The sequence below is a fragment of the Labrus mixtus genome, chromosome 13 (assembly GCF_963584025.1).
Source record: "Labrus mixtus chromosome 13, fLabMix1.1, whole genome shotgun sequence".
Classification (NCBI taxonomy): Eukaryota; Metazoa; Chordata; class Actinopteri; order Labriformes; family Labridae; genus Labrus; species Labrus mixtus.
In genome coordinates this window covers 4,648,923-4,675,684 of record NC_083624.1, presented here as the reverse complement: position 1 = coordinate 4,675,684, position 26,762 = coordinate 4,648,923, and the positions used below count along the sequence as shown (strand labels likewise).

Sequence of the window (26,762 nt, the reverse complement as noted above, 5' to 3'; positions counted from 1 at the left end):
AAATAGTTTCATATTTGACAGATTAAAGGCTTCAATCCATCATCTTATCCAAATGTTTCCAGAACTGTTGAAGTCTGTAATGTACAGTAGTATATTTACAACCGATCCATTAGTGTTGGGTTTAAACTACAATTCACTCAACAGACGCTTTTATCCAAAGCGACGTACATCAGAGAGTAAGTACAACACTAATCCATTCATACACCGTCAACCGTCAGCAATGTGGGGTTAAGTGTCTTGCCCAAAGATACATCGGACATGTTGCTCAGCTGGGGATCAAACCCTCGACCTTCTGGTTGAGAGGCGACGACTCTACCAACGAGCCACAGCCGCCCCAGCTGAGTCATTATTAACAACTCTTTTTCAAAAAGTGTTTGAAATTAAAGATAGCACCATTGACTACAAAGAGCTCGCCCATCGCCTCTATGAGACGACCTAAAGAGTACATTTGAGCTTCATAGAGACAAACAGTAGAGGACATTTTATACATATTCACAGTTTGACGTTGTTGCTTCTAAAATGAGGACAGTTACTAAATTGATGGTTCTCCTTAAGATGAGTTCTAGTGTAGTATTTCAAGTAACAGGATGCGGTCCAGTTTTCCCCCAAAGGGAAGTTTTTCGGTTGTGTGACAACAGTGAACATATCTCTCGATGTCACGGCCGGCCTGTTCACCCAGTCAAGAGAAGGCACCGAGGAAGGAGGACGAACGGTCAGAACTCCGGCCCAAACAGGTAACAAGAGGGGTCGTTGGTGAGGAGCAGAGAAGTCCGAGAAACGAATAAGTCTCCCTTAAACACTCCAGAGTCTGAGTGTTGGGATGAACAAGAGGAGAGTCTTGACAGGGAGTTTCTCTTTTATTCAAACACAGAGACATGTTTCTGTAAAGCAGAAGAAGAGTGTTAGTATGCAGGAACAAACAATGCTTTAAAGCTAAACAAACCACAGTCTTTACGTTTTAAAGGGTACGTTCAATAATATTTGACTTTACAGAGTCTCCTCCATCTTCTTACTTATTTATACTATTAAAAGAAGCCAAGGAAACAACATGTTGTAAGCTATTAAGGGATCCATCCATAATAAGAAAAATATGTTTATTCTCTGTATTTCAGATGAATACAAATTCTAACAATTCCGTTATAATAAAATAATTGTTGTCCTTCATAAGGGAACAAATCATCATCCGTCATTTACAAACATTTCTAAACCTCAACTGCCTTCTTCAAAAGTTCCATTAGTTCATGCTCAATCTGATTAAAGAAAACAACTGTAGCTGTTAGCGGTTGGTTCCCTCATTATGTTGTACAGAATCAAATTACTTTTAAAGTATATTAAAGGTCACATATTATGCTAAATACACTTTACCATGTTTTTTAAACTCTATTATGTGTCCCTAGCCTGTCTTATGCCCCCCAATCATAAGAAAAGTCCATCACCTCCATCTTTTGCCTGCTCCACTTTTCAGAAAATGTGTGCTCAAACAGGCCATTTTGAGATTTTCCCTTCATGACATCACAAAGGGCAGTAACCCCTCCCCCAGGTGGGGGACACTCCCACAGCTAGGTGTTTGTTCTGCCCTCTGAGTCTGACTTCTCAGCGTAAACAATAGGACATGGAGCGAGAAAGCCTGAGCCACCCAAGCCCTTCCAGAGAGGGGGGCGTGGTCAGACACAGCTCATTTACATATTTAAAGGTACAGACACAGAAACAGCCTGTTCTGAGCAGGGCTGAAACAGAGGGGTTTATAGGCATGATCAAATACAGGATCAGAGTGGATTTTTAGGAAGAAACTTCACAGGCATGTTTTGGGAACCTCTGAGACTGATTTAAAGTTGTTGAAAAGGAGGATAATATGAAACCTTTAATTGTATGGTTAAAAAAAAAGAAGAAAGAACCTGCTACACGGTCATATAAAATGAAAAAGTACCTTGTTGTTCACAGGAGAATTTCATGCCTGTGCAGAGGAGCTCTCCCTGCGGGTATCCAGGCCACTGCAGAAAAATATAAACAAATACCAATAAGATTTCATCTTTCTAAGTGAGTTTGTTGCTTTATTTACTCAACAAGCACACAGAGTTGTATCTGGCACACAGAGCGGTGATCTACAGCCAGATACAACTTAAAAGCACGACATACAAACACACTGCCACTGCCAAGCTGCTGGCAGACGACTTTTTCTTCTAATGGCTCCTGCCTCACTGTATGTGCTCCTGGCCCGACTGGTGAGGATATTAGATGATGATAAATCTCTTTCCACACTTGCCAAGACTCCTTTATCGCAAACTCACTTCCCTCCTTCCTCCTTCACTTCCCGCCCTGGTTTCTTTGGCATGTGTTTATCTTTTTTTTTTTACTACAAAAGGTAAAAGCTAGAAAGGCACTCACGCTTGATGTTGCCGTACGAAATCTGCAAACTGCCGGTCCTTGGCATAGAGCTCAATAATTCGTATCCTGTCTTGGATTTCCTGCAGAAAAATAAAACATGATAGCAGTCTGGTTAAGAACATTACATCACAGGCATATAAAGAGTTAACTACAGTAACGATTTACATCATGACACATTTAACCCTCAAAATAGATGCACAGATTTTTAAATGCCAGCTGGGGAACTTTACATCCTAAGATTTCCAAATTAAAACACTTATCAGATAAAATTAAAAGGAAATAAGAGTGATATGCTATGCTTTTGTCATTAACTATTTTCAAACATTAAGAACATTATGAATTGTATGTTACATGTGAGAATATGTTTACACAAAAAAAGCGTTAATCCAGTTCACATTAGGCCTGTTAAATAACAATATGCATCTTTTTGTCTCAGTTCCAGCAGTTTGATGACCCTAAGCAGTGTTTGTTTTTTTTCACTTCAATCTTAATTTATCAAAATGTTCTTCAGATATGCCTCTGGGACTGGAAGTGATGATATATTGACTGACTAACTGGTAGAATGTATACATCCTAAAACCAGAAACTGTATAAAACATTGTTTTAGTTTCTAAAGGGCGCTTTATGAAGGCCAACGATGGCAGTCCCCGTATTGGAAGCAGGCAAAGAGGTGGAGTTAAAGCAGTATGAATAAATGTCTTATTTGCTTAAACACAGCCATCTAGCTCATCAACAAGCTAGCACATTCAAAACATGAAAACAGCACAAACAGAGCCAAGAGATCATGGCCAGTAACTGGATTTGGATAGTCATGCCTTGCCTCCTGGCATTACAGCCACCCCCTTATTATGCCTAATTATGAATAACTCTTTGCCTCAACATAAACTAAATGTTTGAGTATGTAAGAGTTCATTTTTACAAATTAATAAATTAGCTATTAGAACCAAAACTGTACCAGACGGTAAACATTTAGATTTCTGCTGCAAAAATTGGCCAGGGGATTTCTTGCTTTCTGAAGTCAGCCTCAAGTGGACACTCAAGGAACTGCAGGGTTTTTTTCACTTCTGCATTGGCTTCATTTTTCAACACCAGAGGTTTTTCCTTGCTTAAAATCCAGACCACTGAGGTGTCACCTTTTATGTTATCATTTTATGTTGATTTGGGTCACACTACACTGAAAGTATAAAATAATGAACTTATCATCACAGCAGCCCAGCAGCCTATCCTGATTGGCTGGTAAACATTAAAACGTTTTTTCAAAGGTGATGGGATTGAAATGCTGTCTTTATGGGGCTCTCTTCTAAATCAAGTGGTGGGTAGCAGCAAACACACACCTCCTTGGTCAGTTCACTGTTCTCATAAATGTGTCGTATCTCCTCGCTGCTGAATTCAGTGGAGGCCTCTACGCTGGCACTGCTGTACACCGGAGTTTCAGGGTAGCGGCGGTAGTAGTGGCTGTAACCTGTGGTGGCTTCGCTTTCGTACATGGGGTTGTACTTGGTCGCCCTCTCCAGAGATGGCAGACTCTCCGCTCGCCTGCAAAGCAAAACCAAAAGAGAGAACTCAGTCCCAACGCAGCGCCTTGATGATAAAATAATCTGCATTAAACACTTTAACCTCGTAAACCCTCATTAACCTTGGATGTGGCGGTGCATTTCTGCCGGATCCAGATTCAGATCTTTCAGGGGTTTTTTTTGAGGTGTTAAAGGCTTTTTAAGAACAGATTAGCACCATTTCTGATCAGTTAATTGGCTGAGGTTAGCAAAAGGTTTCTCCACATGGTGCTCCGGGAACCACGCCACACGCACTCACAGCAGGATAATGAACAGATACTTATGTGTGTTAACGTCTGCAAAAAGGAGAGAAAACAGGAAATAGAGGTTCAAAGCCAGACAGTAGGAGAGATCAAAGGAATGGACAGGAAGGGGGTTTGCCCAACAGCTGTAAAGCCGGGCGTACACTGTGCAATTTCAGGTCAATTTAGACCCAATATTTGTGGTTAAGACGAAAATTAAAGTCAGGTCGAATTTCAGCCCGAGTCTTGCAGTGTACACTGAGACCTGACGGCCAACCACGGCTTTATCAGCTGCTCGTGATCGGTTTGATGATTTTCCAGATTTTTTTTCACTTGGTCATACGACTAGCACAGCCACGAGCAGATTACCTGGCTACCGGACTTTTTTCCTGATTGTGAAACAGCAGGCATGACCCTTTAATCGGTCTTCCCTCTCCGAGCACGAAAGAAACGTCGGCAGGAAATATCTGCAAACCTCAATCTGACAGGGAATATTAGTTATGATTTAGGTTTCAGTAAGCTTGTGTTTATTGGTGATGCTTAATGTGTGTGAGAGACAGAGTGCTTTTGTCTGTGTGTGTATTTGAGCTGGCATATGAGACAACTGAAATGCACACATATCGATTGACAACAGTACAGCGTGAGCTCTCAGGTCGTGTCCAACAATCAGGTCGTACAGTGTGAGCACATAAATCGTGAGCTTCTGTCGCAGATCATAAACGAAATCAGTCATTCAGTATGAGCTGACATTCCCCCATTAATTTTATACAACCAACAGTGTATGCAGGTCTTAAGTCTGCAGGAGACTCTGAGGATACAGTCACGGGGTGTCTCAACTTACTCTCCTCCAAAGACTAAATTGAAGTTTTTCTGTTCATGATGAATGAGAAAAGTAAAGTTTGTGTAATTTCAGAAATAAAGTTAAAATCTTTTGGCAGCTGGAGAACAATCGTTTTGTTGGTTAACTCATTGATAACTTAATATATATGTAATATAGCAATAGGTAAGGTCTTTTACCTGCTTTTTGTAAAGTGTCTCGAGATAACACTTGTTATGAGTTGACATTATACAAATAAAAATTGATTGATTGATTGATTGAACATACAGTGCATTTAAAATAAAGTAAAAACAGAGGTCATATGTAAAACAGACATAATGTAATTGACTCCATAATGTCTTGATTCCTCCTCTTCTGTTATTATTTTAACACAATGTAAAGATGGATGAAGTGGTTTATCAGTTGAATAAAATGTTAAATATGGGAAATCTTTGCACCAATGTTACTCACGTATGACTAATCATAAAAAAAACTCTGGAATTGCATACTGTAAAGTAGCAAAGAGTTATGATAAATTAATTTGATAAAGACTTATGACGGATGGAAAGAGTCAGAAATGTATGCCGTCAATCCCTCAGATTAAAGTTTACTTACCGGTGCGTCCACCAGAAAGACGTTTTTCTAGTCTGTGTTGTTATACAATGAGTCATGGATTATCTCATTAATGTGTCCGACTCCTTCATTAAGGTAACAATAGGTACTTAAGCTGCTCCTTACCTTATGGGGTCCTCTGACTCATCCTTGTCATACTGATCCCGTAACGTCCTGGCGAGGAAGAAGATGATTCCGGAGGCCACCAATAGGAATCCAGCTACTGAGGCGATCGCTATGCCAACCACGAGTGGCTCGGATACATACTCCTCGCAGTGCTCTCCTCGGTACCACCAGTTCTCCCCAACACGACACCTGAGACAACGAGTTCAGGAAATATTCGCAATATCTTAGAATAAGTTCCAAAATCAGAACTTACTTCCCTAAAACTTTAGAGACAAAATGTACAACACGAATTGCATCACTCTTCTTTTGTTTTTATTCTGTGAATTTATAAAGAATATAAAAAAAATAAATGAGTCCTCATGCCACGTTTTCTCTTGAACTGGTTATTAACATGTGTACAATTGTAATGTTCTGTATGTGTCATCACATAATGATTTCCTTGTTTGTGAATGTGCAATAATTCAAAATGTTTCCTTCCTGTTTCTACAGAACAACACAGATCTTTCAGTGGGACAATCTTGATGTGAAATCAATAAGAATCCAGCAGCATCTGGACCTGCTTGTGTGTTTTATGATGTTGGTTTGAGTGTGAAACAGAGGTTACTGCTTGTTTTGGCCTGGCTAATGTCCTGTTTGTTTGTTCATAATCATTTCATCTGAAGTTCACTTTACACAACAAGTTTAAACAAAGACAGCTTTCTGTCTCTGATTTGGATTATTGGGATATCTTCTGTCACATTTAACAGACAAAATCCTCTGAAAAGTCTGTGTTGGATATGGAAACACATGCACACAAACACACACACACATGAAAACAGTTAAAAAGTAAGCCCAAGTATTATTTTTTTATAATTAAACTTATCTTCAATAAAATAAAATGAACAATATTTAACTGAACAAAAATGTGATAATATGCATCCTGGGGCTGAAAACAATGCATCACAATAATAATCAATTATGACTTCCCAGACGGATCTCATTGTTTCCATTTATGAATCTTTACTGCCAGAGGGATGAACTAAATGAAAAAAGGTCAAGTGCCAAAGATTTTAGTACAAACAGCAAATCTTGTTAACTTTATATTTTTAAAAACATGCTATCCAGGCAAATAAAGCGTGCGGGTGATGGTTGATTGTTGCTTCAACATGGTGTAACCTAAATCTGTATTCTATCTAGTTGGCTGTGGTTGTAATTCCTTAGACTAAAACAATGGTTCCCAACCTGCGGGGCAGTAGACTTTGTCTGCTATGAGGTCGTCTAAAATAGATTTGCATACCTGAAATCAAATCATAACTTACTGGATAGTTCAGACAGAGGTCTTTTGGTAAGAACAAGTGTGTTCATGCCTATTCTAATGGGAATTTATCTAAAAAAAGAATTTTTGACAGTAATGTATCACTTTTTTCATGTAGGTCCCCGTGGGGGTTCAACCTTTTTTAGATACAAAATAAAAAGGTCGGGAACCACTGGACTAATTCACAAATTGAAGATGATCAGCCAAGTTAAAAAGAAAATGCTAATGAACACATTCTTGTATTGCATTTTGATATTGCATATGTCATCTTTCTGATCAACATTCAGCCGAGCAGTATCACCAGTAAACTAAGAGCCTCCTGCATGAGCTGTAACAATGTGTTTGAAAATCAGTTCAGACTTCCCAGAAACACTGGTCCTGCAAAACCTACAAACTCCGGCACACTTCCCACACACATGCTTATCATTTCCAACTAATCCCCACCCACCTGCAGATGGCTCCCTGACCGGGGATGATGTCACACTTGCCGTCATTGAGGCAAAAGTCTGTCTGCAGGTCACAGATACTCTGACAGGGCAGGCCATCCACACTGAAGTAGCCCGCGTTACAGACACACTCCGCCTCCCCCGACCACCGGTTGACTTTACACTCGGCATACTCGTTGCACGCCTGAAACTTACAGGGGTCAGCTCTGTCACCTGTAGACGAGAAAAACAAGAAGTGCCAAGTTTAGGGTTTAGGAGGAACTGCAAAGAAAGACGTTTTGCTAAAGTTGTTAATGGTTCTTCATGGTATAAGAAAGTAGTTTGTGAGGTCCATAACTGATCCATGTTAATAATACAAAACTGTGTTAAACCAGAGCTGCACATAGTAATCAGTTTGTCAAAGTGCAGTTAATGATGTGTGCTAACTGTTAACTTAGCGGCTGTCCATGAAAGCCAAGATTAACTCATCATCTGCTGATGTGACCGTGCCGTTTGTCTCTTAAAACCAGGAAGAGTCACGACAGGGCTTCAACAGCTGCTTTCCCCAGCCGTTTCACACACTAACACATGTTCAATACTGACTGGATGCAGTTTCTTTACAAAGCTCTGTTCGTCTTTACAATATAATGTTCTTTTATCCCACTGAAAACGTTTAACATTTTGGGAAATATGCTCTTAAATGAAAGAAGTAAGATAAACGCTTACATCTGTACCGTCTATTAAAACTACATCCAGCAGCTTCTAACCCAAACTAAGCTTTAGTGTGTGTGTTTTTTTTACATTTGGATGGAACCAGGCTAGCCCTTTTGACCTATTTACACCCTTTTTCTTACTAGTTTAATTAACCATCAGCTGGCTCATTTCCCGACATACCAAACATTCCTTCAAGAACTAATGCTAACACAGGGGTTGTCTAGATCAAAGCACTTAAACATTACAGTGTAAAGAGTTGAGAACCCACCTGACTCCACGTCCAGTGAGTACTTATCGATGGCCAGGTTCATGGTCTGGTAGGCTGTGTTACAGAAGTCTTCCAGGATCAGATAAACGGTGCTGGTAACGGCTTGCTGCACAGGCTTGCCAAATTTCATCCGACTGTTGACCACGATGCTCCCGTTCCTGAAGTTCAGGATCTCCAGGTTCTCAAAGTTAGTCAGGTTAGACTGCAGGTAGGGAACGAGCTGGGGAAAGATTACGAAAGGTACAGTTTTAAGTTGAAAGCGGAGGCCTTGACACAGTGGTAATACTGATAACGACAGGTACAGTAAGTGTCCGTTTACCAGCTCTAAGAAGCGTTGCTCCAGAGCTTTGTATTCTGGAGAGCTTTTGTTGAAGAGGTCGTCAGAGAAGATCATGTTGGTCACCCTGAGGCTGAAGAAAACCATCAGTGCTCTTCCAGGGTTAGCGGGCATGGCGATACTGACTTGGTCTGTGCCGTGTGCCACCCCAAACGGAAAGCTAGTACTGCCGTCCTCAGTGTGATTAATCAAACCATAACCGTACTGAATCAAATCATACTCCTGGTCTCCAGTGGTGGCATCATCAGGGTCTTCATCAATGGTCTGGATCTGTGGGATAAAAATATGAGGGGATTGTTTCTGAGCTGGTACTTTTCACATCTACCAAATGTACAACAGTGTTTCCTCTGTTTTATAGTTGTGCCTCAAACTTCTAAAATGTTTAAGTGAAACTGAAATGAAATCTTTGTTTGCCAGAGTCTGCATTATCAGAGCATATCCCTGATTGTTTTGACTTGTTGTCTGTCGACATTTGGTCCAAATTGCATTTGGGAAAACAATTATTTAAGATGTGTTTATATACCTGGAGGGATAGCGCAGCACATTTTATTTTTGGTTATTTTTATTTGTGCTGTATCAACATGGATAAAAACAGAATGAAAGAAAGTTTCACCTCCAGTGGCCACACGGGCAGTTAGACAGCTAAGGTCCAACATTGTTTGCTTTCAATGTTACCCAAGTAGCGAGTACCTCCTATGACTTGTGATTTAAAACACAATGAACCATGAGATGAGGTAACAAGTCCCCTTGTTGCTACATTAAAGGGCCCATATTATGCTTTTTCTGGTTTTATATGCTCTTTAGTGTGTTTTCCAAGTGTCCTGTGCATGTTTAGGCACATCTATTTGCAAAAATTCAAAGTCCGCGGAAACGTGGCTTCTCCTACGTCCTCCTATTAGCTGCAGCATTAGCTGCATGTAACGCTCGGTTCTAGCCCCCCTCAAAACATTTTTTGCCAGTGTGACGTCTTGTCAGTGTGAGATCACTGATCTAAGCCCATTGGCTCGTTGTGGCAAGCCCAGCAGCTCATGTTGCACGCCCCTTAACTTCTGTAGCACGCCCGCGATATGCCGTAGCCTGCGGTAGCACAGTAGTGCTAAGGTGCTAATGTTTTTGCTCCCCTCGGAGCCAAAGTGGCTGCATTCCCAATATGGTAAAAGGGGCGTGGCATTTCCGAGAACCGTGCTGAGCGACTGACCAATTACGGCAGAGCCGACAGGCCGACCTATCAGATCAGACTTGGCACACGTGAGGATTCTGAACGTGGGCACTACAGAGCCTTAGAGAGAGAGTCAGAAGAGAGCCGGTGCATGGAGCGGCAGTTCATGAAAACAGACACTTTTTTATAACTTGAGTTATTGTGAACATACTTTAGTAGGTACATTTAATATACGAACCCCAAAAAGGGCATAATATGACCTCTTTAAACACGGTCCTTTTGTAATGCATGAAAAAACCTGCAGGAACTGTTCCTATCAATCAACACAGGTGTTGAAATAACATCAAAGAAAATAAATGTCTTGTGGGAATCAATGCTAATCTTAGCAAGCAAAGCTAATACGAGTATTCTCTTCATTTGAAAGAGAAAAACCAACACTGCGTAGACTTGGAAAAAAGTTGAGTAGACATTTCGTATTAGTGTTTTTGCCATATCTTGAACCATTGCTAAGGGAAATGGTCACCTCGAAGCCTCATGCTTTGATTTTTTTTTTTATTCAAATTTCAGTTTGTAAATTTGTCACATTTGCTACTTTTTTTGCAACATAAGGTTCTCGTCCGTTACCTCAACCACTGAAGAGATGATAACGTCAGGCTGCCCTTCAGAGGCAAGGTTTCCTTCATAGATACGGGTGAAAGGCGACTCTCTCTCTGGAGACAGAACAGTCGGTTTAGGAGGGCTCGGAGTGCCCGTCACCTCTAGCTCTGATTCCTCTTTGTTGACGAGCAGAATCTCATCCTCGGTAAGATCCTCTGTCGAGATGGCTGGAGCCTCTGCAGACTTTTCTTCTACTGCCGGAGCTTCAGGTGCGCTCGCTTCCGTCACCTCTTGTCCCTCGCTCTGTGTCACTTCCTCTATGCCGCTCTCTTCGATTACATGAACCTCTGTGTACGTCTCCGGCTCCGGAGCTTCACTCACTGGATCTACAGCCGCCGTCGGAGGAGGGACCATATCAGGCAGGGCTTCTTCTATGGTCTCAGTTGTGATTGTCGAGGTCTCCAGCTCTTCTGGGTTCTCTGCCTCCTCCACAACAAGCTCATCCAGATGCTCCTCTACCACTACTGCAGCGGTTGGTTCTTCTCCCACAGCAGTGACCTCCTTTGCACCTGCATTGGTGGTAACCTCCAGGTCTTCTGTGCCTGAACCAGAGGACTCAATTTCCACTGGCGGTTCGGGCAGAAGTACATCCGAGGGCTCCCTGATTGGAGGGTTTTTTACATCTTCCTTCAGCAAAAGACCCTCCTCTTCAATGCCTAGAAAAAACAAAGACGACAAACAAAGACACTCAAGTCATTCTCTGCTGGGGCTCTTCTTACAGAAACAGTTTTTTTTCAGAGGTCACAAGATAAACTAGGAATTAAATCAGGGGAATAAACTGTACATGCGAATGTGAGCTTGTGTTTTGGATGACGAACACTCACTGTGGGCTTCAGGTGCAGCCGTGGTCAGGACAGGAGCAGGAGACGCCACTGTGCTCTCCTCCAGGACGATGACATCATTTTCCGCGGTCGCCTGCAGCGCCCTGAGAACATCCTCCTTGTTGACATCTTCGTTGTCCTCTCTGATGATCGTGACCTCTTGTGGCTCATCTGCAGCTTTGACCTGCATCACAATCAGGCTTTGTTGTCTAATCTATTTACACATTTTCCATAGAGTGTGCCAAGCTATAGGAGTAAGAGGCTGTTGTAAATTTGCCGGTCAGGTCAGTTCAAGCTCCTGCTCCTGCTAGTGCTCAGTTAGGTTTGACATCATTTGAACAAGATATAATGCATCAACATCTGGCATAACGAGCAACTATGACAAAATATACAACATAAACTTAAGGCGTAAACTTGGAATGTAACAATAAAAAACAATTTTGAGATGGAATATTATAGGCAGTCACGTGTGAAAAAGAAATATCGATTACACTTCTAATATGTTACACATATTTACTTTTAACCAGTTAATTATTAGCATGTATATTTAGGGAATCTTGGCTCTGTATTTGTTCTCATTTCTAACGTAGTTATGCCTTTTCCGAAGAGTTATAATGACAATTTAATTTCTGCGTTTTGAATGTAAAGATGTTGTTGTACACCACAAAACCGAGCAGAGGAAAATAACATTGTAATTCATTTACAACTTACTGACCTGCTATCGATCTGCAGTTACTAGGTGACAGTCATTGAGAGAAATTGTATCGTATCAAACATCCTAGTAGTTGTACAACATAGTTATGTAGAATAATGTGTTAATTAGTGCTTTATATTGACCAATAAAGAGCCAATATGTCATTATCATAGATGCTGAGAAGAGATAGCAAATGGCGGATATTTTAACCTCGATAGAAAATAATAACCTCATTAATAAGGCTTGAAGTTTAAAAACTTAAAATACTATACAACATTTTTGTTAAAGGTTTTTAGGAGGAGCTTAATACCCAGCTAAAACTAAGAACTTCACCATTATGGCCTGAAGTTTCAAGACTGTTCAAGAACAAGTACAGCTCTAGATAAATGCAACAAAAAGAGAGAAGTTTACTAGACGTCAACAGTTAGAATCTAACCAGATGATGTAAAGGTTTAGAAAATTAAACTATTATCTGGCTACTTCTGGCAACTGGTGTCAGCTGAACGCTCTTTTGCGATGGCATCCAGTGCAGGCGCAGTCATTGATGCAGAACGCTGATCACCCATTTGCAAACTGATGTGTTTCTGCACAGTATTTAAAAAGTCAAGATATTTTATTTTACAAGTGAATTAAACTGGCTGCATTTCTACGCACTTATATGCATCGTAAGAAGAAAAACTTTACTTTTATTTCATCAATGAATCCAACGAGCGCAAATTTAATTAGAAAAAGTACGATCCTTGTAAAAAAAACTAAATCTTAAATATCCCACAGACTCCGTAGGTCTGAGCTCATGCCTGTAAATCAGTTACTAATGAGAAGTGTGCCAAAACCTCCCAATACAAATAATGAGTCATATTAATCACTTAGCAAGCTGAGCTCTAAAGTGAACTAGCAGACACATTTAGTGCAATCCAAACATTGATTAGCATCAAAGAGCACAGTCTACCACAAGAACACCCGCAAGCGATGACTGACTTTGGATTACATTGCTCATCTGCAAAAAAAATCACATGTGCTGTCTCTTTGCTTTACTATCTATGACAAGGTGTCCTGTAGCTTTTTTTACCCAAAATAGCAGTGGATTATTACCGCAAGAGCCACACTAATCCTGAAAGCCTCCCTTCATCCTTGCTGGTGAGCTCATCCCCCTACCTGCACTGGTGTGGTCTGGAGAACATCACAAGCCAGTAACATGTTATTGCAACATCAGTCAAACTACAAGTGCCAGCTTTTTTAAACACAAGCGATCTTTCAACTTAGGGGAGCTCGAAGCAGCTGGATACCCTGGAGAGGGATTGTTGTCATGAGTCGTGGAGGTAACTTGTTACTCACCGCGGCTCCTCCTGCGGTGTTAAAAGACTCGGGGACCTCAGACACTGTGGAACCAAGCGGGGAAACAAATATTAATTCAAACTGACACAAAAGAGGCAAATGAGCCATATGGCTGAAACAATCGTGCCTGCAGGAGTCTACAGAATCCTTTTAATCGTTACCATTTTCAGCACTGACTTTGTTTTGACAGCATCACCTTCGAGGGTAAATATCCACAAATCAGTGTTGAATCTGGAGAGAATATTAGCAATCTCGCTGTGGGCCAAAGCAATTTCAGCATCACCACAAACGAGGAAAAACAAGGACAAGACGTGGCTTTTAGTTACCCCGCAGCCACACATGACAGCCATGTGAGAGTGTTTAGCTATCATTTGTCCAAGCCCATTCTTCATAAAAAAGCATCAGCTGGCATTGATCTCCAGGGAAGCTTAGCGAGCTCAGCGTTCTGCAGAGGATTACCTATCTTTCTAAATGATCTACAGATAAAGAGAAGCAGGGTTTCATATCTCTCCGCGTTCTTTAGGATCGTCAATGTTTGTGAAAGCAAGGATCTAGAAAAAAGGGAACAATGTCAGTAAGAGCAAATGATCAGCTTTGAGTCTGATTGGACACACAGGTGCTGACAGGAAGTGACCAGAGGCAAAGCACAACATTGAGGGCAGTTCTTGAGAGCTCTAATCAGTATAGAAACCATCTTATAAGTCGTCGTTATCAAACAAAAACCATCGTCATTACCATCATCATCATCAATAATATGGAGACCATCATCATTAAGTTAGTAGGTATTCATGAAAGAGCTGGGTCTTTAGCTTTTTCTTAAAGGTGCAGAGGGACTCTGCAGATCCAATGGAGTTTGGAGCTCTACCATCATGCCTTCTTGTATTTTAGCTAAACCAAACAAGGCCGTTATTTTGTAGCCTTGGTGTGATTGATAAAACACAGCGTGCCAGCCTCCAAGGATTAGAACTGATGTATAACACAACAGCAGGAGCAAAAGACACACCGCCCTGTCTCATCCTGCAGGCTCATCATTTACCAACTTTTGGCTCCGTCACTACCCAGGATCCACTTGGTCTAAGCCAAAGTAAAGACTAGAGTACGGCTAAAAAAAAACACCACGAGGGCTCGGATTTCAAACATCCTTTTTTCTTACCCGTCTCTCGCAGACCGTTAAATGATGAGGATTAAACTGCAGCGTTGAATAAATACACAGCTTCTATAACTGATGACTCTGTAATTTGTCCATTAGAAATGCCCCACTTTTGAGCCGATACTTTTTATAAATATGTCTCTGTCCTCTTTGACGGAAAGAGCAGACAAATTAGAAACAGATGAAACTATTAAGTCCCTGGAATGTTTTCTCAAGTGGTGTAGTGCATGTAATAATATCAATGCTGGATCTAACGCGTCTCTATTTGATATGACACTTGGAGGTTTTCCCCTGCTCTGCTTGCACTCCCTCTGCCAACGCTTTCCCCCGATGACTTCACTGCCATGCCAATTAAATAAATAGCTCTAATGGTGGCATTTGTGTGTTCTGTTACAGTCCAGGGAGTATTTTTAAGATTCAGCCGTCACACTCTGGCCCATCATCTTACCGCTTTCCAGCTCGGGTGGCTGCATGGCTTCAGTGACAAAGTTTTTGATCTCGCTGATGGTGTAGATCGTGGGACGGTTCAGCTCCATGACTTCGCGATACGAATTCTCCACCAGGTTGGACTGCAGGGTCAGGTAGTCCATCTGTTCATTGGTTGCTCCTTCTCCATCCACTACCAGTGTGACAGCAAAGTCCACCATCACGCCATCTTGCCTGAAGACAAAAATGCAAACCAGTTACATCTGATCCCTTCAGGACCGTGATATTCACTCCCAGGCTAATTTAATAGGCACTCCTATATAATACAATGCAATGCATTAGCAAAGATGTTCCAAATTAGGTAGATTATAATCTTCAGTTATTCTTGACGTTGTTGTATATTTCATGTGGAGGATGTGTTGGTGTTGTACTAGACTAGATTATATTTATCGGTGTTTGTAATGACAAGAGAAGAGCTGGACAGATCATTGGACAAAAGAAGATGATTTAAGAGGCAATTTTTCTCTCTTAAAGGCTTTATATACGCTTTATATTTTATATATTTTTTGATCCAGCAGATGTCGCCCTTGAGCACCAGCATGAAACCAAAACAACTCGCGCTGCATTGTTGTGTTAGCATGCTAATGCTAGCGATCTTTATTATGCTCGTATCTTCACACTGCATGTAAATTTACCTGAAATGAGCGTGATCTAGAAACACAGTTAAGCAGTGAGTACAGTATGTTATTCTTCTTTTCTCTAGTCCCTCAATTAAACAACTTTTATACGCGAGGGGAGGAGTCAGCCGGCCGTCCCGGCGATGTAAACAAACTGAAGATAGGACTCTGAAAACTCTGAAAACATCACAGACAGTGGGACTCGGGTGTTACACCCATTGTAGACAGTCATGACTCACAGAGTTATTTTCAGAGGAGATACTTGATTTCTACATTTAAGTGTGAAAAATCGCATTTAAAGCCTTTAATTGCACGGACTGATATTTCATCACATTTTCTGAAATCTGAAAGACCAAGTAAAGCACTAAATGGATTTGCTTCTCTGACTTTTTTGTTAATGGCCGTCGTACAGCTCCACAAGAGCAATAAAACAGTTGAGTGTTTCTACTTCTTTTTTTCTATCACACATTTCCCAGTCAAAACACTTGGACCTAATCTGCACCTAGACAACATTTTCACATTTATCTTATAGACGTGTGTATTAGGAATAGAGTATGAAATAACGTCTCCTGGACCCGAGACTACTTCTCTTTGACGATGTTAAATCGCGTTATTATATATGTCAAACCTGTTGAAAAAAGAAAGTTCTCGAGTGTTCACAGATGACTGATGACTTAAGAGATTTACTCCCGCTTGGTATGCACAGGCTCAACCGTATAGGCCAAAAAACTGCAAAGTCAGCAGAATGATCAATATCATCATAATAAACATGGAAAGCCTCACAACAGATTCCAGGCCCTGGAAAAAAGCAATTTATCAGCCTAAATGTGACTGCTGGGAGCCCTCCACTGTGACCTAGTTTGACGGGTTTCTGGCGGGTTGCTGAGCACATGCGGGCCCACAGTCGGCTGCATTTAGATCCAAAGTTTTTCCCCATTTAGTTTCACACACACACACACACACACACACACACAGAGGCAGACAAATAAAGCTCTACAGCTTTTGTGCCCCGTGACCTGCAATCAATGGTAGCAGACTAAATGAATCACTGCATCACTGTTTGCCATTTAGTAAATAGAAAATGATTACAAGGTGAAATGTCATGTCAGGTAAAAGAAAAAAGTCAGCTCAATATTGTTCATTTTTAGGATTAAAATGCAAAATAGTTAACAAAATTGGTCAATTTAGCTCCACTTTTACTAACTTCAACAAATATAAAGAATTAAAGCAACTGAAAAGTGTATTATTTTCGTTTTGGACAAAGCAAGGCAGCTGGTTAGCTTTGTGCTATGCAAAGCTAAATATTTAACTATATTTTTACCCCGCCAGAAAATGATGAGTGTATTCCCATAAAATGTGTATCTATTGTTTAATTTAAAAAATCATTAAGGAAACTTTGAATCATTCTTCCACCTGCAAGACACACACTCACATCATTACCCACTGACTTCTCCACCTGTGCTTACTTGCGTCTTTTTTTATTCCGCTCTTTTGCTCCCCTGACACACACAACCTCTTTCCCTCTGACCCTCCTGCACGGTCGTAAAGCCCAGATAATCGTCTCTGTGGAGGAGCACCTGCTCACTCCAGTGAACCCATCCTGATCCCACTTACCAGGTGAGTGACCGCACTAAGACCATTAACACAGGCAACCGGAGACACGTCCATACACGTGCCCACCATGTTCACACATGTTCACCATGTTCACACATGTTCACAGGGGAACATGGTGGGAGATGAAGGTGACACCACCACACACACGGCCGTGGGGTCTAGGTAGACAATGGCAGACAGGGATCTGGAGGCTTAAATAGAGCACAGGAAGGGACACCCATACAAGGTTAAACTACCACTATAGGACCGAACTTTTGACTCACCCTTGGTTGTCCTTCTCCGGTCTATTAAAAGGAGAGATAAAATTAATTAAAAAATGTGATTACATCGATATTCGATCTAGATTCACAGCAAAGGGACTTACCTGAAGTCGAGCACAGACACACTCCTATATCCAGGAAGCCCCTTCAGAGCGTCTGTTATCTGCAAGAACAAAATCAGGCATTAGGAATGAGTTCAAAGTACTTTTGTGTCTTTTCGTGCTTTACATGACTGCTCTGTGGTCATCTTTTGCTTCTATACGACGAATAAAACAGTCCATATCCCGTTTTTTTGACTCCCCCTGACCATGTTTATTTATTCCATTAAAGATAGAGGATGAAAATAGGTCTCCAGGGCCTTAAGTCTCCCAGCTTGTCCTCCATTTCCCTCCCATGTAGCTCTGAATCTTGAGCCCCTGTCCTCCCTTCTACTTCACTTCCTCTACATCGACTTGTAATCTCTTTCAGGCATGAGAGCTTATGTGAACGCAGTAAATCAAGGTTTGCAGAAATGTTTCATATGGCAGATTCGGGCAAGAAAAATATCAGTTCAACGAGTAAGAGAGAGGAATTGCCTTGAAGACAAAAAATTTGAATATATGCTCTGAATATTACTTTTATCTGCCGTCTTACTTCAAGGAAAAAGTACACACACCAGGTACACCAGACACAATACACATTAGAACACGTAATGCATACAGTAAAAACTTGTGCTTTTGAAGTCTAGCCTAACAGTTTGGATTTAACTACCCCTGCTGCTGAAGTCTGTGTTATAAAAGCTAACAACGCATCCATCACAGACCATAAACCAGAGGATCCAGTAGAGAACAGACTGAAGCCAAGATACAGTAGCACTGAAGGGAGTCATAAAGAGAGACAGACAGAAGCAGTTGGAGCCAAAGACAGACCTTTTCGCCGAGCTGTGTGCTGAGTGTTTGGTACTGCAGGCTGCTCGGATCGTCCAGGTTGTTGCTGAACGTTTCTCCGGTCAGGAGGATGCTCAGCTGCACCACCTGTACCAGCACGGCAGGAGTGGAAGGCTGCACGGCAATGTCGTTGTCCAGCTGTGAAAGAACAAATGAAAGCTCTTATAATAGTACATTTTCTACACCTAGACTTGAGTATCGCTCTGATACTAGTGAGATAAAAAAAATTACAAATGTCTTAAAGGCTTTATATGCACATTATTCACACTTAAATATAATATAAATCAAGTATATCCTCTGAAAATAACTCTGTGAATCATGACTGTCTACAATGGGTGTAACACCCGAGTCCCACTGTCTGTGATGTTTTCAGAGTTTTCAGAGTCCTATCTTCAGTTTGTTTACATCGCCGGGACGGCCGGCTGACTCCTCCCCTCACGTATAAAAGTTGTTTAATTGAGGGACTAGAGAAAAGAAGAATAACATACTGTACTCACTGCTTAACTGTGTTTCTAGATCACACTCATTTCAGGTAAATTTACATGCAGTGTGAAGATACGAGCATAATAAAGATCGCTAGCATTAGCATGCTAACACAACAATGCAGCGCGAGTTGTTTTGGTTTCATGCTGGTGCTCAAGGGCGACGTCTGAAAATCGCATATAAAGCCTTTAAAAGCAATATTAAAAACACTGATTCCTGAGGTTTTGCTAGCTTTTGACTTCCACACTTAACTAGGAGTACACTGTTAATCATCAAATATGTGTGAGAACAACTGTAAAAGACATAACCCTATATATTACTCAAGCTTGCACATTAGTAAATCTGTGTGTGTGTGTGTGTGTGTGTGTGTGTGTGTGTGTGTGTGTGTGTGTGTGTGTGTGTGTGTGTGTACACACTGAGCTCTCTTCCAGGACTGGGATAATGTCGTTTGCGTTGTCCTCCATGTCTTCTTTAGTGATTTCTTCGAATTCTTGCACTTGGTTCAGTTCTGGGGTAAAAAAAAAAAAAAAACGAGGAAAATTTGGTTTATTTCAAAGTGCTTTGATTCTCGCTGACTGTATGCATCACACTGCCCTGATCCTTAGTGCTTTTTAAATCTCAGGTAGGAGTGGGCTACAGCCAACTTGCATGCCAAACATTATCAAGTCACTAACTGATTTTACATAAACATAAACATGAATATTTTAAGAATATGAACATGACGAAGACGATGCATGGACAACTTAACAACAATGGGGGCATGTGTGTCACTCACCAAGCTCAGGGGCCTCAATAGATTTCGCCGTGTCAGGTGTCGTAGTGCTGAGAAAGAAAAAAAAAACTGTTAAATAATGCTGATGTCAAATTAGGCATTCTTTAAAAAGAACAACGAAGTTCACACAGGTTTTCATGATTATAACCTCGTGGGCACAGATACAAGAAGGACTGAGAGGATATGGCTGTTTCATTTTTTTACTTTTTACTACAAATCCCCATAACATGCCAAAACCAGCCAACCAGTTTTCATGGCTTTTTGTTTGTCTGTTCTTGAGGAGGATTTCTTTAAGTAACCTATCCGGATCAGACTCAGAAACAAGCAATACAAATATCATCCTCTGGTTACTTTTGATGGTTGGCTTTTTTTTTTCCATTTCATGGGATTTGTTGCAAATAATAAAAAGATAAAAGAATGCCGGAGTGTTTTTTTTTTTTAAGCTGAGAAAATGTGAAATCACATACACAGTAAAGCTTAGATAGAAGTATCTAATCTAATAAAAAACAAAATAAAACAAAAACAAAGGAAACAAATGAACATGAGACTCTGAAGTCTTTATATGAACAGGTAAGGTTGAAGAGCTTTAACAACCTCACCTGCACATATGTTGCCAGGACCTCGTGGGCTCACTACAGACAGTGGGAAAGATGACACATTTACAAAACACACACTTTATGACACGATCATAACTTCATGAATAAAATGGTGGATTAGCACTGGTGGAAAGTACTGAAGTTTTTTTCCTTTACCTGTTTAACACTGACGCTGACGCTGCCGCTCTCTGGGATTAAAAAAAGATAAAGGGTTGAGTTTCAGTAACAGCCACCTGTTGAGTATCAGGATCGGTTTTACTTACAGATGCTTCATTGCTCCACTTACCTTTTTAACCAGGGCCTGATGCTCCTCTGATTGGCTGAAGTAGGTGCCAACATCTTGTGCCGTGACTGCACCCTCCTGGCATTTGCTCATCCAGCTTTGGTACTCGTCTTGTTCTGGCAGACGGTCCCAGAAGATCTTGAAAGCCTCCCATATGGTTTCCTGGCACACTTATCACACCAGAGAAAGATACAATCGACTTAGAAAACCCATTGAACCTGTTTCCAAATAACTTTGGTTTGAATGACATCTAGACGGACGAATCAAATCTTTGTGATGGTCTTTTCTAGTAAATAAGTGAAGTCTGTTTGTCCTTTAGCAGGTAAATTAAATTCAAATCATGATAATAACACCTTCATATGATTAGCTGGAGATTGGGAGAACCTTCATTTCCATGTTAACCCCATGACATGACCTTTTTCCTGAGTCAGCCTACACGGCATTGATCCAAAGACAATGAACAGACATGTTATTCTTAAATCTTGTTCTTTAATCAACACTGTCCACCACAGGTCATCTCCAAATCCAACCCTAGCTTACAGAACAAACCTCAACTTTTCACAGACACAGAGCGAGACTGTCGCTTGGGGCCAACAATGACAACTGTCTTTGTCTAAATTTGGTTGCCCATGAAATGACACCTTGATTTCTGCCAACTGGTGCACAACTGCAATTTGTTCTAGCAATAAGTGATATTTTATATATATATATATATATATATATTTTATTTTTTTTTTTTTTTACTAAGGTTTCACTACTCCATCCCACCTGAAGATAAAACACTAATTCCCCTATATAAGAAATTATATCTTCCCACTAATTTCTGGAGGTTACAGTCTGTCAATGGTGAGGCACGAACAATTTAGATTATATCCTGAAGAAATAGCAATTTGACGAGATAAATACTCTTTTACACTTAAGAGTCTTCTTTATTCATAATATTATGCAATTAAAACTATAAAAAATGGGTTAGGGTTAATGTAAAGGCAAATCCCCCCCATGCATATTATATGATCAAATATTCCCTTATTGGTTTTTTGGTTGATAGTTTATTAGATAATACATATGTTTGGTAAAATATGCTGGTAAAATGTATGTTTTATGTTTAAAATGAACAAAGCAACTTGTACTAAAGGTTCTATTATACAAGTGATGTCATGAGAAGTATCATATTTCTGTCTGAAATGTTGTGAGTAAAATTATAAAGTAGTATAGAACATTAAAACTTGAATGCAAGGGCCTCAAAATAGTATAAATTTATACAATCAATTACTTAATTAGATCCCACAACTGGCATCAAACCATGAAGACAGTTTTGGTCAGTGTGTCCTCTCCAACTCAGAAGTTTCTGCTGAAAAAAGGCGGTAAAAGCTAATTTATTTTTTAGATATTTTTGTTTAAGTTCGACTTTTCAAATGCTTAATCCTGAAAAAAATCTCTAAAAAAATCACTAAAGACATGCTGGTGTCGATTATTTTTGGATATGTTTTCTGACTTGAGCAACAAAAAGAAATTCAGAATAAAAATGATATTAGTAGCTCCAGCCTACTGCATGTGTTTGAAGCTTTTTTGTCCTTATTATGGTGCTGTGAAACCAGTTTACATTGACTCAAGTCACGTCACTTGTTAAAACAAATATATATTTATTTAGGGGTTAAAGTTAAGAAGAAGTAAGTTTACCAGACCTCAAAGCTAAAGGCACCTGACCAAGCTCTGACCCAACTGTCAACGCTCGAGTAGCATTCTGGGAAATGTAGGAGCCATGTTTTTACAAGAATGAAGAATACAGGGAAGAAACATATTTAGTTTTGCTGGATGTATTTTTACAGTTGTTAATATTTTGTATCACTGTCAGCTCTTAGCATCTAATAATTTCAGTGCTAAATCAGCAGACTTCTCTTTTTTAAGAGAAGTCTGCTAATTTAGACTGCATATTTAAACCTACATATTTTAAAAATTTAAAAAATATCTGCAACATGTTTGAATCTGCAGATACCTGAGTTAATAAGAACACACTCTTTTTAATTTGAGCTGACCTTGAAAGGATTTATATCTAGCACATCAGAAGTTGACCTGTTTAAAATGCAAATCTCTTAACACCTAATTGTAACCAGTGTCCACACAGATGTCGGCTGACCTGGACCTCTCGGGGTAAGTTTAACAAAGGTTAAAACTCTTACCGGTTGGATAAATTAGTTTGCAGACACTGAGGGAACCTTACAAAATTATTCAAAGAGATGAATTGTTGTTGCTGAAATCACTTCCTGCTGTGTAAATATACATATAAAATGTAGCTTATAGAGATCTTCTCAGTTCAGTCTTACCTCTGAGGTAAAAGTAGCTCAAGTGGTTTGCAGCTACTTGCTCGGCGGTCTCTTGAGCACAGAGCTTGATTCCACTTGGGAAAAAGATGTTTCGTTTCCGTCTGGGGATAACCGCAAGGTCCTCACTTAAAATCTTGTCATCAAATGCAGGATCAACATCAACACCTGGATACATCTCAGGCTCCTGGCTGTAAGGCAGATTCAGGTAACCCATAGCAGAACCATCCTGTGTTGCAACTGGAACGCCACAGTGACAAATAAAGAACACATTTTAGACTTAAAAAAAACGAGACTTTTCTTTCAGTGAGTGGAATGAAAGAAGATTTCAATGATACATACCTGTCCTTATATCCAAAAAAATAAATAAAACTGAATACAAAAAACATCTCCACGACACAATCTTCATGTTAAATTCGTAAATGTGTTTAATTCCGAGGAGTTGGAAAAGGATCAAGTAGATATGTACTTCCTCTCAAGTCATGTAATAGCAGCGCTAACAGCGTCTTACAAGTTTGCATAGTTCAGAAGTCTCCAGGTGCAGAAAGATCACAGAAGCCCAGGCAAAAAATCGTGAAGTGGCACTCTATGACACGCTGGTTTCCTTCTTTCCCCCTGCAGCTGAATAGAGGTGTAGCCCGCATGGTGCTGAAAGGACAGCTCCACGGTCAGGTAGATAGGCAGATGGCTCTTGGAGAGAGGAGGATTTTTTAATGCTCTGTAATCCTGTTTACTCTAAGCCTTTTAGAGGAGCTCGCCAAGAAGTTACTGGAGCACCAGTGGGAAGGGGTGGGTGCTTAGCGTGGAAGAAACGTGGACGGAGGTGAGCTACACAGGCCTCAGAATCAGCAGCACATTCCAATGTGGATCATTTCATTTGGTATATTGTGATTTTTTTCAAGCAGAATTTGAATGATTTCTGCAGGAGAAGCAAATATTTGCCTCTGAACAATGTTGTTATCCTCCAGTTTAAGGACCGTCTCTTTAACTGCTAGAACTGTATAATTTTTTTATAATCTAAAATCTAATTTTGTATAATCTAAAAAACTCTTTACAAAGAACCATTGCTATTTTGTAGACACACAGTCCCCTTTTCCCCTCCCACACACACACACACACACACTCACACACACACACACACAGACCAATGATGCGTCAGGTTGGTCCAGCAGCTGAGACCATGAGCTAAGGAGCAGTGACTGAAATCCTCTCAGTATGTATATATTAACAACAGTGAGAGTTGTGCAGCTTAGCTTTGAGTCGACCTTTAACCCCCAAACACTTCCCCGTGGGCTTTATCCTGTTTTTAAAAGGGAAAGCGTTCTGTTCTTATCTCTAAGTAGCTGCTTTACGTACGGGAAACGAAAGCGATAAGAAAGGAGCATGTAATGAGGGCTAACAACCTTAGGGTCTATATGATTTAAATGACAAAAAAAATTTAAATTAATTAATATTACATATCATCTACTTATCCAAGATGCTCTGTTTAGTATTTTAATTTATGTGGGAATGTGTTTGAATATGATCAAGAAAATTAACATGCTAATAAGCCTAAAGGATAATGCTAATATCTTGTTGCAGGTATACCATTAACCATGTTCATCATATAAGCTTTGCTAACATTTTCCAATTAACAATTGCAGTACAGTGCCATGTCTTTGTTTTTGGTGAAGACATTAAAATCAGACACAACCGTAGTGTTAGTGTAGTGAAAATCATTCGGATACATCCTCTGGAGAACATGAATCTAATAACCCATTCTTTTTATTTCTAACAGTTGTTAGGATAGGTAATTATAAACCCCAGTTACAACCTCATGGTGGCGATAGAGGGGTCACTTAAGTCATTATGGTTCGTCCTCTCTGGGGACCATAAATGTCTGAATTTAATTTAATGGACATCCAACAGTAGAGGGGATCTTTAACTGAAAAAATGATTTTTATTTTACATATTTAAAATACATTTAAAATCATCGTTGTTAGACTAGCAGTTCAACGCTGCTCGCTGCCTTCAATGCGACATATTGCACAGCCTGACTTCATATTTTCTCTCGTCTTTAAATAGTGCAAAAGGGAGTTGTTTTTTTTTAAACAGGAATGATCCAGAAAATTAACTTTGTACAGTGAACTGCTGACAAAAACTGAAAAACGAAATATCAGGGCTAACTCAAATCTATGTAATTTATTCTCACCATGAATGTTTCTAACAAATTAAATAATTTGGGTGCCGGTGGGCTATGGTTAGTGTGTGCGCCTCGTGTACAGAGGCTGTAGACCTTGAAGCGGTAGGCCCAGTTTTGAATTTGACCTGTGGCTGAGGGTTTATTTTTGGGCTCTCCGTGCCTTTATTTTAGAGGTATGACAGTGGACAAAGCTGGAAATCGGGGAGAGAGATTGGGGAAGGACATCCGGGAAAGGAACCACAGGCCAGACCCGAACCTGGGGTCACCTGCTTGGAGGACCATGCCTTTGCACATGGGGTGCACGCACCAACCGCTAAGCTACCGCAGCCCCTGACAAGTAGCTACTTTACCAACTTTTTCACCGATTTCCGACTCTATACACCGTCCTGTCTCTCCAATAAAAGCTCAGAAATAATTCATTAAAAAAAATGAAATACCCATGCATCCAGTAGTTGTTGAAAAATAAAAATTTGAATCGCCATCCCTGGAGAAAACCATTTATATGGCCCAAAAGAGTAATCTAGAGCAGGGGTGCGGCCACATCAACCCTCAACGTGGCACTCAGGTCAATTTTTACATATCAATTAATAGGGAACATGAAGAAAACATGACTAAATCTGCCATGAAATCATGAAAACCAGAAGACCAGAACTATAATAATATTTGATCACTGGCATATGTTGAGTTAAATTGGAGAAAAAATTGACTGTAATCGTTTTTCTATACTACAATTTGGCCCTCTGGCAGTGAGAATTAAATGAATGTGGCCCTTGCTGTGACCTAAGTTGCCCATCCCTGATCTAGAGCTTCTGGCTCTTACACATGGGAATAGAAGTTGGCAAGAAAATGTTAACTTGTGAGTTCCAAGGACTGCTTTAACCTGTACCTTGATATCATGAACACTTAACAGTGCAGCCAAGTAGGCCTAAAAGGTTGTGGTTTATCCCTTACTGCCCTTCTACCTCTTTTACTACAATGTTAACACTACTAGTGTGTGCTATCTTTTGGTAATATACACATTAATGCATGCTCTCTACACCTGGATCATATGAAATGTTGTAAAGGATGCAAGGATGTTTGAAAGAAGATGTTCGGTGAAAACGTTTTTCTCCTTTTGAGTAGATTAGAGTGCTGTTGAAGCGAATTCTATTCTGTAGAGAAGTGACTAACAACGTGCAGGGGATGTGGGGATTGTTACTCGCTGTCAGACAGTGAGGGGATCTGACCGTCTGAGACAGTAAACTCACCTAAGCCGACTACGTAACCCTCTGAACAGATTACATTGGAAAGCATTGTTTTGTACTCTACAGGTATTTCCAAATGAAGCCTTTTGGCTCCAGAAGAATGAAGTTGGCTCATCTGTTCAGAAGATTTATTTACAGTAGGTTAATAAATAAAAGTTTTCAGAAGTTCAGCCAAAAAAAAAACGATGTAATACATAAAAACGTGTAATTCTACTGATTTACAACACAGACATTCAGTCTCTGTTTTAATAACCAAAGGCTAATCCTCATGTTGTGATCCAAACATCTGGGACAAGATGTCAAGAGTCAGGAACACCCCCAAAATATTGTCCAGTTGGCATTTGTCATGAAATACATCATAGAAAAAGCTTTAATAATGAAACTATCCC

The 26,762-nt window shown here is 40.2% G+C and overlaps 1 protein-coding gene across 1 annotated transcript; it reads right to left on the bottom strand.

Moving 5' to 3' along the window:
* Positions 1–735: 735 nt before the first annotated feature.
* On the bottom strand, positions 736–23,599 carry impg2a (interphotoreceptor matrix proteoglycan 2a). The gene is made up of 22 exons (XM_061053263.1): positions 23,290–23,599; positions 22,951–23,187; positions 20,626–20,796; positions 20,500–20,515; positions 20,347–20,379; positions 19,751–19,797; positions 19,392–19,483; positions 18,475–18,630; positions 17,671–17,729; positions 17,570–17,590; positions 15,038–15,249; positions 13,440–13,483; positions 11,414–11,594; positions 10,557–11,245; positions 8,756–9,043; positions 8,437–8,656; positions 7,478–7,688; positions 5,736–5,924; positions 3,720–3,921; positions 2,386–2,465; positions 1,928–1,991; positions 736–881 (listed from the first exon to the last, which is right to left on the bottom strand). Exons 1-21 carry the CDS (start codon positions 23,354–23,356, stop codon positions 1,949–1,951), a joined length of 3,258 nt encoding a protein of 1,085 aa, XP_060909246.1. The 5' UTR covers positions 23,357–23,599; the 3' UTR covers positions 736–881; positions 1,928–1,948.
* Positions 23,600–26,762: the final 3,163 nt, after the last annotated feature.